The following is a 13,356-nucleotide window of genomic DNA, read 5'->3' as shown; positions in this document are numbered from 1 at the left end:
CTGTTTATACCCTCCCTTACCCAAAGCTGGAATCTTTTCCTGCAGTCCTCAGTATTGGCCTGTTTGTCCTCATGTGATTCTGTGCATTTTTTCCTCAACACTACTCTGGCAAAGAGTCAGTAAGGGGGTATGCTGACATTAATTCACTCATTTTTCTCTTAATATTTTAGCATTCCCATAGATCTCAAGTTTAGTTTTGGAAAACAGGGTTTAGAAAATTCAATGTGGTTTGAAGCATTCCCCAGCTAATATTCCTCTCTCTTATCTCTGTCATTTTGATACTTTTTATTTGCTTCTCTGAAGATGCTTCTTTACACCCAGATGGAATAGTATCCAACAGGACAGCTGTTTAATCTTGGTGGAAAGACAACTCAAGAAACGGATACCTGCAAATAAGATTATTGTTTGCAGCCATCCTAGAGATTAATTGAGTCAGTTAATTAGCTATGTTGCTTTACAGCTTACTACTCACCTAACAGTGAGTCATCTCCTCAACCTGGTGGAAGAACATCCAGCTGCAGTTTTGTTAGAATAGGATTACATTCAGTTGAGAATCAAACTGAGTCTAAATCCCCCAAGCTTTATTAGATTTGTTGTCCTTTGAAGCTCTTAATGAACTTTGCTGACTGTCTTTTCACAGTGGTGTAACAAATTCTGATGTATCCTTTGTGATATTCTGTCCTGGCTGGTGAAGTCTGAAATGGCACTGTGTTGTATAAATCTGTAATTTGTCTTAGTTCAGGGGAACTGTAAAAAGTAAAAATGAGGTTTTAGATTTGATGAAAAATAGTCAGAGGTGTTTTCTAGTCTTGTCTTATTAATAAAATGTAGCTTAGTTTTTGGTTTTTTTCCTTTTACATTAGTATAGCATTCAGTCTGTTTGCCTAAGTCCCCAAGGGAGTAGGTGAATAATCAATACTGTCATTGAGTGCAAACATAATTGTTTCTGTTATCCTGAATTAAGATGGAAAAAACTCTTTTCTATGAATGTTAAAAAATGAATATATATATGTAGTGGTTCCACAAACTATCAATTACACAGAAAGCTTTTGTATCACTTCTCTAAATTCCTCCCCTGCCAAACCATGACTTTTTTTTTCCATCTTTTCCCATTTCTTTAAAAACAAGAACATTTGTGCTCATATCTTGTTATGCCCCTGTTGTGCTTAGAAAACCTTAGGATATTATCAGCTGCCCTTTAAAGGGTTGCCCGGTCAAGGCTATAGCTTTCAAGAGCATCAAAGGTGTAATGGCCAGGTAGGCTACTTGATAGAGCAATGATAGTAATTGAAATGAAATCTGGAGAAAAATACAGTGTTTTATCTGGTTCTGCACACACCTTGTATCAGATGCTTCATAATGAAAGGCTCTGAGACAGCTGAACTTCTCTCTGGTGTGGAAGAGGAGGAAGAATAATAGAAATTATGTCAAGTCCCAGACAATACTAAATTTACCATGATTTTGAGTACATAGAAAATGCTTTTGTGTGACATGAAGCAAAATAATTAATAAATCTATAAACAAGCTTCTTCATGAGATAAATTGATATCTTTGAACATTACATTTCAATTTTTTCTTTTCATTGTTTACATTACTCATTTCAAGAGCCCAAGCTAATGACATCTCTTTAAAAATTTGCTTTAGACATTTTGTGTTTGGTGTCCTGCAACTGTGAAATTAGATTTAAAGTTCCACTTGAATCCTTTTCTTCTTTGTAGTTTAAGTTGACAAATAAAAATACTCTCTATAGTTCTGCTAGTTCCAAATCCAAATTCTCTTTTCTGTGTTGTATAGCAGCTTGATTTGGTGCCTGGGGCTGACAGAACCATTTAGTTTGGAACCACAGGTCCCACAACAACAGGGAGTGATAGTGAAGAGTAATATTCCAATTAGATTTTTGTTCCAATAATTCACTGTTGAAAATATGTTCTGCTGAAATCCAACAGCTTTCAAATTAAAATAATTTTAGGAATTAACTTCAAGAATGGAATTTTATTTTTAGATTGTTATTATGCAAAGTAGTGAATGCTTTATTCAAATGATAACAGAAATTGTGGAAAATAAGTATTTCGGTACAGCTGAAATGTTATCAGGCTTATGTGTCTACTCTTATATTATTGAAGCCATCAACATTTCAGTAAGTCACTCAAACTCTGATATTAAACTTTGTCCTGTGTTTTTACAGAACTCTTCATCCTCTTGCACAGCCACCTGCATCTTTTTAATTCATTTCTTTAAGGATTGAGTAGATTTGCTAGCAAAAGAGCTCCTCTTTGTCATGTTCAACAGATATTTTTGTCAGCTTAATTAATGAGGTTTTAAATGCCTGTAGAAGGAAAAGAAGACAAAGTCCTTGGGATAATCAGTTTCCCATGGCAGTGGTTGAGCAAGAACTGTCTCCTTGCAAAAGGGAGAGCGTTGATTTTCCTGAGGAAGCATTGTGTTTGCTGCACAATATAAACTCAAGCACAGCTATAGAGGTCTTAAAAGGTCCTGCCTATTTTTGGAACAGAGGATTTGAGCACTGTCAGAAGACTTTGGGTTCTAATAAAGCCCAGAACTTAATATGTGACTTTAGTGTGTCACTAGATCTCTATACATACTCATGCTCTCATGAAACTCTGTGCATTCTGCTTCATCTGAACCTTGTGCTGCTAATATTGTTAGGGGTTGTACTTCTAAGTATTGAGGACAAATTAAAATGGAGAAAAAATAAACAAAAAAATCTGTAGCCTAAGTAGGAATCAACAATTAATGTGCTTGTGATGCTTTAATTTCAGACTCAGTACAAGACTGCCCACGTCATTGCCATGGGAATGGCGAGTGTGTGTCAGGTGTCTGCCACTGTTTCCCAGGATTTCATGGAGCAGATTGTGCTAAAGGTATCATTTTCCCTATATTTACAAATAACCACAGTGTGTGTTATTGATCTACAGTGCCTGCTAGCTAGCTTGGGTCTGAGCTAGATTCAAATAGAACAATTTGCTTTTTTATTCTTAGATCTTGAGTTAAGTATATTCAAGAGGAAGTATTGCCACATTTCCAATGAGCTTGCATAGCTACAGCCTTTTTCTGTGGCAAAGGTAGCAGACAAAAATAGCAGAAAATATTTATTTTCTGGAAAAGTGGATGAATTATCAATGCTTTCTGATAACCATTAGCTGGTCTACAAGAAAAGACTGATTGTCTTCATTGATAGAGTGTAGTACATATTCTGGCTTGCCTGAGCCTTACTTCTAGTCCAAAGCATCTTTCTTGCATGTAGAATTACTCTTTAACCAAAGGAACTTTGCCTTTTGTAGAAAAATAGGTAGGACCTGATAAAATCTTAAAATAAACATTTTCTGAAATGTCAGATGTAAATTTTAACAACTAAAACTGGGAAATACTCTGCTATCAAGGATTAAGTAGTAATCTAAATGATATCTGTGGATTGGCAGTAGGTGTTCATTAACTTTTTCTGAGAATTTTGGATAGCAGTCTTAGGGAAAGAAGAAAAGAAGAAAGATTCACAAAGATTCACAAAGAAGGACCTCTTGAGTTTGTACAGACAGTAGCAGATATGTTGTTTAAATTCAGTAGCTTGGTTGTATTCCCCTCTGCTCCTGAGTACACTCAGAACATTTTACCCTTTGCTTCCTTCTTATTGTGTGAGATTTAGGCACACTATCAATATCATGCCTACAATTATTTTCCATGGGGTTGTTAGTGTTCCAAGGGGGAAATCCTGGTGTTTGAAAGCTTTTTGAAATAACTTGAAGAGCCTTAGAAATTTGCTCATTTATTCTTAGACTCTTGATGCAGTCATGAGGAGTGTTCATTGTGCCCCACCTCTGTCACTGCTGTAGCACATCCCTGTGTCTATGAAATACTCCTTGAGTAGCTGCCATAGTTGTACTGGAGTGACTAATTTCTGGGTTTTGTCTCCACATTTGGCTCTTGAAGGTGCCTCAGTACAAAAAAAAAAAAAAAAAAAAAAAAAAAAAAAAGAGAAATAGAGACCCCAAGGGCCTTGAATAGCTAAGACTGATATTTCAGCATTCACCCTTCTCATTTTACAGAACATTCAAATAGTTGTTTGATTACCTGAGCAATTAAGACAGCTGGTAAATCTAGAGAGGAGATATCTGTATTGCACAAAGTGAGTGGTGTGATAATGTGAGCTATAAATACAGACTGACAGCTCTGTGCATTTTTGTGGTGTTAACCTGTGAAAGTATGCATGCAGTGACTGTGTGCTTCACTGCCACCCTTCACACAAACATGGCCATTATATCAACTCATTTGCATCTTGAGTTGTGCAGCAATCCTGCATTGTCTACTGAACCTCTCTGTAGCACTGTATGCTGTGTTAGTGCTAGAAAATACTTTGTTCAGGCTGTGACAGATAAATAGCTTTTGAATAGGGTGCTTGTCAAATATTCGTCAGGCTTCTCCTGCCCCTCAGTGCATTCTCTCTGCTTCCTGCTTTGTCCTTTCTGTGTTGTCTCTTTCCCCTCAAAAGCAGAAATGGTTTCATGGAAGCTTCCTTCAACTCTGGTACTGATTTCTTGTCAGACATCATGGTATTTCTAAAGAACAAAGAAGCTTGAAAAACTGCACAAGATGAGAACATGGGTTTGTTGACAGACCTCGTGTTTCTGTGCTGGTACAGATGCACAGCGTTACCCTGAGAGCTGGGTGTAAGGGCATTTTGCCTCACCTCTTTCATGCCTGTTCTCACAGCCACAGGCTTTTCTGCTTACTTGAATGCTCTTCATATGTGAGAGCAGTTTCAGAAGACAGAAATCAAAATTGGAATTGTAGGCAGGGTAAAGCACAGTAAAATGAGATAGAGAATTACATTTTACATCATATTACATGTACAGACACCTGTTTAATGTACATCTACCATAACGTTAAATTTATATTTGAATTGTCACAAATATGGAAGGATAATGGTTTTTTCAATTTGATTTTTTCAATTGTTATTTCTCTAGCAATATATCTTTCAGTATAATTTCTCCACCATAAAGTAAGTTGAGGCAAGACTCAAATAGAGAAATACGTAGAAAATGTGAACAAGCTCCTCAGATGGCTTTTAGAACTTGGTCCATGCAGTAACAGCAGTCTGAGAGCTTCCCTTTGTGTGAACATGTGAACCCCAAGTCTGACAGATAGGAAACACAATCCTTCATCCCAGGGCTGATCCTGAGGCCATCAGAGGTAGTGAGACATCAGGGGGGTCTCTGCAAACCATTGTAGGCAGCGCACAGAGACCTCTCCATCCACATGGTTCTAAAAGATAAAAATGAAGGAAAGCTGTGAAACACAGCACAGATTTGACTCAGATCCATTGGCTTCAAGAAAACACAATGAAAATTACTGGAAAGAGGTGAACTTTTGGCCCAACCCACAGGGTGTAACACACTTTCATACCCTGATTGAAATGGAATGAACTTCACCCTCTCAAACACTCCTGCCAAACACTGTGTGGGGTATTTCTCATTCTCATTCTGTGGAAATAGCTTATTACCTGCTATTCAGTATCAGCAGATTTACTCCATTCTTGCTTAGGCAAAATTCCCTTTGGAGTTTATCCTTATTAAGGTTAAAGAATTTCATCTAACATACAAAAAAGGTAATGATACATTTTGATCTCATGTGGATAAAATACGGCATACAAAGAAAAAGAAAATCTGATAATCAAAGGATAATTCCATGCAGAGATGTGTCCTGATAAAGCAAGTGTGCACAGTTAAAGCCAGTGGAAGATTTGCTGTGAATTGAACTCCACTGTGAGTAACCTCTTGTCCACAATTACGTGTAGGTGCTATTGGTAAAAAGTGATTCTCTGTCCAAGGATCAATTAAAAAATCAGACATGCAGCTGTGATTATCTTAATTTTTGGTGTGTTGCACTTTTTTCTATTCATCTCTATTTTTCTGTAAGCTCTGTCATATAAGCACTGAAGTATATCAAGAAGTCCTTCTTGCTTAGAATTCTTGCTGTTTATGTCTGATCATAGTTTGGATTTTCAAGGTCTGTGGTGAATCTGCAGCAGGCATCCTTCAGCATGTCCTGCCTTTCACCACCTGGGAGTGGAGTTCATTGCTACAATGAGTTGAGTTCTAGAAGTGACTCAGACTTGGCTATAATTTCATTTCATCTCATCAGGTATTTGAAGGGCATGCAACTCTTCCACTCCTTTAACAAAACTACTTCCAAAGACTGTCAAATACTGTTTTGCAACTGTGAGCAGAGCCTCCTTTAATTTTGCATTTTTAAAGTACTTGGATTTGCATCATAAGCATCTTTAGCTAATCTGAAAAGGTGAACAATGCACCATCACATAGGATTTCTACATTGATATGATGAGCATAGCCTGCTAAGAGATGGTGTCCAATTTGTGAAAGAAGGACAAAAATGGAGTCAAGTAGCTTATGTCAACTGCCATGGAGTTGCCATTTAGCAGATACTTCTAGTTGATTATGCAATGTAATAAGAAACATGCTTAATATTTTAATCTAAATGAAATGAAGGCTTTTGGATTTTTTTTTAAACCAGAAATTTGTGCGATGTTTGATCAGTTGACTTTTTAATCTGATTTTAAGAACTCTAATTATTCAGATTTATGTTATTCGCAATTTCGTTTCCTGTTCTCCTTGTGTGGGTTTTTCATTATTTTATTTTCATTCTGTTTGTTTTTGGCTTACTGGCAAAGGACGGCGCCACTTTAATAAGTATAAAAAGAAGGGTAGGTTTTTTTAAATTTCTTTTTATTTCTTTTGCAACATCTATTTAGTTTGAAATAGTTACAAAGCTGTAATGTATAGTCTCTCTCTCTTTAAATTTATTCTAATGGATATGCTGTTTGCACCACAGTAAGAATTCCTACCATTGCCATTTTCTTTGTTATGTGTGGGCTATTAATCTCTGTATAAAAAATGTAAAAAGCTGTCAATTATTAGGTAAGTAAGGTATAATTACTAGAAGTAGCAACTCTTGCATTTTTTTAGTTGTTATCTAATTTCAGTTGTTTGAGACTCATCTTGCTCTGAGGCTTTTCAGAGGCTTCTTGCTTTGACAACAGTGCATAAAGTAATGTTTTTTCATCCATTGAATACACTGCTTGAAACTGCTGTCTTTGTGCCATGTCCAGAATGCTCACAGTGGCAAACAATGTTCTGGGAGTGATTGCAATGGGGACAACGTTACATTTTGGGGTGCATCCTGCAGAATAACTCAGTACTTCTTTCATTGCTGTAGAGCACATGGCCCACAGGAATGAATGATGTCCAGCTGGTAATGTATGGGAGTGTCTATTTCCTCTCTGTGTGAGTCAGGGAAACACTATTTGTCATCAGAACTTGGGCTGAAGTTTTAGGAACTGGAAATAGCTTAAGCAGACAGCAGCTGCCTGGACTCTGGAGGAAAAGGCAAGGGGATGCTGAATCCCCTTTTTCCTCTGCCTGCCCTGCACATGGCCATGGCCTCACAGAAGAGATGGAAGATGAGGCGAGGCAGCCCTTTGGACCTTCTGTGGCACAGTCACATTTGGGAAAGGGTCTTGAGCTATTCAAGTGGCTCCCTGCAAATGCAACAACAGGTTATGGATCAGACAAGTGAGGGAGGGTGGGTCAAACATGGTGATGCCATCACCAGATGGGTTTGCAGAGCAAACTGCTGGAGAGGAACAGCAGTGTAGGAAAAGTGCCAGGTTTGTGGCATCATTACAATATTGTCCTGAGCAATAATGTAAGTTAAAGGTGACCTATTGTGGTTAATCCTTTACATGCAAAGGAAACAAATAAAAGCAGCACCTGACTCCAGGGATGTACCACCTCAATACAAGTTTAAAGGGAATGAATGATAACCAGTTAACAGGTATGAATTTACAGGGGAAAATGGTGATAATGCAGTGTTATAAAGACACCAGCAGTGTGACTGTTGTCAGCTTGGGGGAGCACCGTGGTAAAGGCAGTTTTAAAGAGGGGTGATGGGGCAGATAACATCTTGTGGATTATAGAGGCAAATGGGGCCTTCAGAGGGGAGACTGAGTACAGGAAGAGCTAAAAAAAAAAAAAAAAAAAAAAAAAAAGCAGTTCTAAAATTTGATTTTCAAAAGCATCCTATCCTAAGCTCTAGAAAGGTTGAAGTCAGAATTCAAGCAGTGAGCAGTGTGGGGTGAAGGGGATCTGTAAATGAAGTTAGAGCATGAAGTTCATGTTCCATAAGATAAAAGACCTGAAACAAGACTGGGAAAGAAGAGCCACACAGCTGGAGATTAGAGTAATAAATTAACAATATGATTAGTGAAGCACTGTTGCACATAAACATGACTGAAGAAGACTAAATGTATCGATGTGGAGAAAAAGGTGTTTATTTAATGTAGATTTTATTTACTGCAAGCCAGGGCAGAATTCTGACCTAGAGATGCAATGCAGAAAAAAGTCTGTAAAAACTTTGTCAAAGCTGAATGTGAGGCAAGAAAATGAGTAAAAAAAAAACTTTCAGACTATGAACCTTAATGAAAAGTAGAATGATGGTATTTTCCACTTTGATAGAGCAAGAATGCAGGGTAGGTGTGAGAAGTGAGATGGAGAAAAAAAAAAGTAAATCAAAGAAGAAATAACTATTGGTAAGCATTTTAGATGTTCCTAATCATAGCATGTATCATCTTACACTGTGCTGTTGAAGGAAGAAAAGTGTGCTTTTCTCTGGAATTGCTGCATTCCTGACTTGTCACCCACACATATCTCACATCCTTTCTTGCAGTTGACAGAATCCAGCATGTTCAGCTTCTCTCTTTGTATCTCTTTCTGGGTGGGTTTGTTTTTGGGTTTTGTGTATTTATGTGTGTATGTGTGCCAACTTCTGTGCGTGCTGCAGCAGCAGCACAACCCTGGCTTGTCACTCAAATCTTCTCTCACAGTGGGTGGAAGCATCATTTTGATACTTGAACAGACAAGGCTGTCATTGGCAGTGTTCCCCACCAGCAGCTCCCACCTCTCTGACTCAGTACCTTAAAATGCCTTTGTTATAAATTTTCTTCTTGCTTTCCCAGTCTCATATTTTATTAGCAGGCTATTTTCATTTCTTGCTAACTGGTCATATCCTCAGTTGCCTTCCAGATTTTAATGTACAGGGCTGTGATTGCCCGCCTACCCTTGTTTTTCTTGGTTTTACAGAACTGCATTGCACTCTAAAAATGAGCTTGTGCCATTAACTCTGCCTAAAATTAATTACAGAATAAATAAATAGCCATGCAACCTATTTTGACAATGACTGACAGCCATTGCTGTCTATCAGCTGCTAGCTGGCCTGCATGAAATGAGATAGTAGCTTTGATCCAGTGTCAGGTAGACAAGGAGAGCCAACACAAAATCCATCACTGCAACTCTTTCTAATTGGCAATTTAAGCAGGAGCCAAGGGCTGAAGGGGTCACAGGCTGAATTCTTTCAGATTGTGAGTGCTTGTGGCTCCAGAAGGGGCTTGGGGCAATAGGAGCCATCGTGTCCAGTCTGAGCTTCCTCATGGATCCTCCTGGAGATTTGAAGTAAGAACAGGGGGCTGGAGGGGCTGGGATCTGGACTTCTACAGCAGATACCTTGTTAAATTTCTGTTACAACACAAGGCACTTAACATCATAACATTTCACTGCTGCCTAGGAATGTGTACCTGTCCCTCCAGTACGGTGTAGATTGAACAGGAGGATTAGCAGTGCTCAGATTGCTCCCTTTTCTGACCGGGCTGCAACTGGGGCTCATACCCTCTGCATTCTTTGTAAGAGAATATTTGCAAAGTTGAAATAGCACCCAGGAGCTGCTTATAGCATTGGGAATACTTGAGTATAAAATACTTTAAGTATTTGAGTATATAGTTAAGTATTTGAGTATATAATACTTTAAGAATATAGGTTTCAACACGCAAAATATTAACTTCACATTGTTCTTAAAGTTTCTACAGCTTCTGCTGATTCCAGCATTGAATTTAGGTTTATAAAGAATTTATCTGCAAAGATCTTGTTCTCAATCATTTTAAGGGGGGATTCCCCTGTTGGTTAGAAGTACATCCTTCATTCTTTTTGTTATGGTTGCCTCAACAGGGAAACAAAAATGCTTTAAAATTTTTTAAGAAATGTATTTAATGTTGTTAAATACACCTAATAGTTGCATCTCATGCAGCAATTTAGTATGTTTTCTGTATTAAACCACCAGTAAACATACAGGCAACTTTGTCCATGTGAATTACATTGTCCTTTCATATATTTCTGAGTTCATGCTGTAGCCTTTGAACTTGAAATGATGTATGATTCCTTTTCCCAAAGAGCTTGTAGGATAGTGGTGCAGCTAAGAAGGCAGATTTATTCTGCAGGAGAAAAATTCAGACAAAGCTAAAAGGATTAAGAAAAAAATAATGGGGAATACTGAGGAATTCAGTTATCAAGGAAGAAGAAAATAATTGACAGAAGTCACTGATGCCAGTGATGGACAAACTATGGTAGGTGAAAAGTGGGCATGTGAGGAATTACAATTCTCTGATTTCAGCAAACACTTGGGTATTTTTGTGTGATCATTCACTACCCCACCTGGAGAAACTCAGGGACTAAAGAGAGCCACAGGCAGTAAGTACTGTAGCTGAGCTGGAACCAAATTTTATTGGCTTAGTATTATAAGAAAGTTTGCTTTGCTTATGTCCAAGATGGAAAGCACATGGAAACACAGTAAAATCTTATTAATGGATTTTTCTTCAGCAGCATTATGTAATATTTTCATACTTAATAAAAACTGGATACATTCATTTATCTCTCACAGCTGCCTTTGAAGACTGCTGTGTTATCAGTTACTTCTCTTTCTTCCCTTCTTAAACTTGTGCTTCACGAACACGTCTGTTTGTACAAATATCTTCTGTTTCAATGGAGTTAAAATAAGTAGAATATTTCAGAAGGTTCTGAGTGCAGCAAGGAAGTGGACATCCATATAAATACATGCAAGACAAAAACCATTGTGCAGCTTAGTTCTGGCAAGCCAAAAAGCTTTTTTCCTTCATAATACTTCTATTGGTGGCCAAGAATTTCTCTGCTCCCACTCTGCTCTGCTGAGCTGAATTGTGCTCGCTGTGCTGTATGCCTTGTAATTTGGTTTTGTGCTTAATTGGTTAGCTTATCTAATTGTGTTGCAATCTACATTTTGGTTTTACTTTGCTTTGTCTCCCTGGAATTGTACTGGTGTTTGTTTATTTCATTAAGTTCTAAGGGTTCATCCTGGCAGTTGTGTTGGGATCATCTTGGAGTCCTTGTGATGATGGTAAATGTCATTGAAGCGACTATGATTAAGTAGCATTGGAAATCACATTATAGAAATACAGCTGTTGTCAGACATCCTTAGACACTTCCCATCCCTGAATAACAGAAACAGCCCTGAATCATAGCTTCAGATTTCAGCAGGCATGACTTTTTTCACACCTACACTATATCTGGATTCAAAACTGCAATTTAGATATTTTTCTATATTTAGTCCTAACTTCAGTAAGATTAAATTCAGGTAACTGTCATCCTCCTTCACTTTCTCCAACAAACAAAAAAAAATCTCTAATTCAAATGTAGAAAAATGTTTAAATATCTGCACCTAATGTGGAACTGTGCAGTTAAACATGTTATGATTTAACTTTTCTGGTAAATTTAACAAGGCAAATAATAGTAACTGAAATGAAACCAAACCAGTCTGCATTTTAAATACCCTGAATGCTGCAGGCTGTGGGTGCAGTCCTGCATCTATTGCTCTGCTGTTTAGCCAGGGTGACCCACTACCACAGGAGCAATAGTTTTTATAGCATTCACTGCGAATGGTGTAAAACTTACCAAAAATATTTGAAGAAATATTTCACTATTTTTGTTCCTTTTTCTAGAAACTTAAGTGACTTTGTGCGGTTAGTGCTTTTCTGTTATGGATCACAACACTTATGTTTGGAAGGGAATTTCTGGTATTTGATGTTTGTCCTTACTGCTGCTGTTTGTGAGCATCATCTCACTGCTGCTTTTTTGAAGCATCATCTCTTTGACTCCTCGCTGGCTCTTTCCACTGAGATAGCAACTGAAAACTCTGAAATAGTTTAGTTCTGCCTTCCTCCGCAGTTTTCCTAGTGGTGAAGTTATCAAAACATAGGAATGAATATCTACATGCCTGTCTATGACAGTAGCTGCTTTCAACATCTGCTGGTTCCCATCTGTTGGTAGGAAGTAAAACTTGTTTCTCTGCATGGTCTTGTAGCGACTTCACTGCTTATTTCTAAAGCAGGGATTTCACAGCTCTGATTCTGTGTTACTCACAGAAAAAGAGTTGGTTTGGTTGCTTTGGGTTTTTTTCTTTCTTTTCCAAGGCATAAAATAAGTGGCAAACTGATCAGTCTCATTCTTCTGTGGTAAGTCAGAACCAGAGCAAGGGAACTTCCATTTCCTTGAAAGCATTGATGCATGTGAAAAAGAGATTGAACTGTGCTGCTCTTTAACAGTGCAGCTGAGAGGCAGGACCTGATCTGGATTGGCTGAAAATCACTTTCTGTACTGTGTGGGCAACTGCACTCTTCCCTTAGCACAGGCAGTGACAGTGGCAGAGCTTCTGCCATGGTGGAGAAAGAAACAACCAGGCTGACCAAGAGATGAATCCAGAATGTACTGACAGGATAAAGTCCTGGCACAGCTAGCTGATTTATCAAGTGTCAGTACACTCAAATATCCTCTTTTGTCTCCATCTCCAATTTGTAGTTTGTTTTATGCCACTTGAAATTCTTTTTTTAATGTGCAGCTGTGACTTCTCCAGGGAGACAGGGAGAACAGTGGCCTCTTTCCCTCCCCCTGAAGCACTCCAATATCTTCATCTAAGATCTTTGTTGGTGGTTAGTGAGATTGTCTAAACTCATCTTCACAAAAGCGGAAATGGGGCTTCAGTCCTCTCAATCCACCATTAAAATAGTTCTGAGGTATTTCATACTGGCTTAGTTTTGATTTCCTTATTCTTACGGACTGCAGTGTTATATTGTTACTGAAAATATTATAAGGTAAAATAATCAAGCAAAATTTACTTGTACCAAATGAGCAACCTCAAATAGATTGTTTGAAAAAATTGTTGCATTTCTGGAAATTGCTTCTAGTGTGGGAAGACACATTTGTATTTCTTACATAGATTTTTTTGTAACAGTTGTTAAGCTAAGCAATTATCTAATGGAAATAGGTACTTTGTGCAATGGTAGAGGAGGGAACAGCAAGTGTTTTCTTTTTGACGGATAGGCTCACACTGAAGGCATGAGAAAAAATATGACCTTTGTGATAAATTTGGGCCAAAGCAAAAGTTTGCTGAGTGTTCAGAAGAATGTAA

The 13,356-nt window shown here is 37.9% G+C and overlaps 1 protein-coding gene across 19 annotated transcripts in view; it reads left to right on the top strand.

Moving 5' to 3' along the window:
• Positions 1 to 13,356, top strand: part of TENM2 (teneurin transmembrane protein 2) — a 1,086,458-nt gene that overhangs the window by 981,269 nt on the left and 91,833 nt on the right. For 13 of the 19 annotated variants that reach the window (XM_038149757.1, XM_038149758.1, XM_038149759.1 and 10 more), the window contains 2 exons: positions 2,781 to 2,882; positions 6,704 to 6,736. In XM_038149757.1, the coding sequence (XP_038005685.1) occupies positions 2,781 to 2,882; positions 6,704 to 6,736 (135 nt within the window). The remainder of the gene's footprint in view (positions 1 to 2,780; positions 2,883 to 6,703; positions 6,737 to 13,356) is intronic. The other 6 variants (XM_038149771.1, XM_038149770.1, XM_038149769.1 and 3 more) reach the window with 1 other exon arrangement.

The sequence above is a fragment of the Motacilla alba genome, chromosome 13 (assembly GCF_015832195.1).
Source record: "Motacilla alba alba isolate MOTALB_02 chromosome 13, Motacilla_alba_V1.0_pri, whole genome shotgun sequence".
Taxonomy (NCBI): domain Eukaryota; kingdom Metazoa; phylum Chordata; class Aves; order Passeriformes; family Motacillidae; genus Motacilla; species Motacilla alba.
This window is presented reverse-complemented; position numbering and strand designations above follow the sequence as displayed.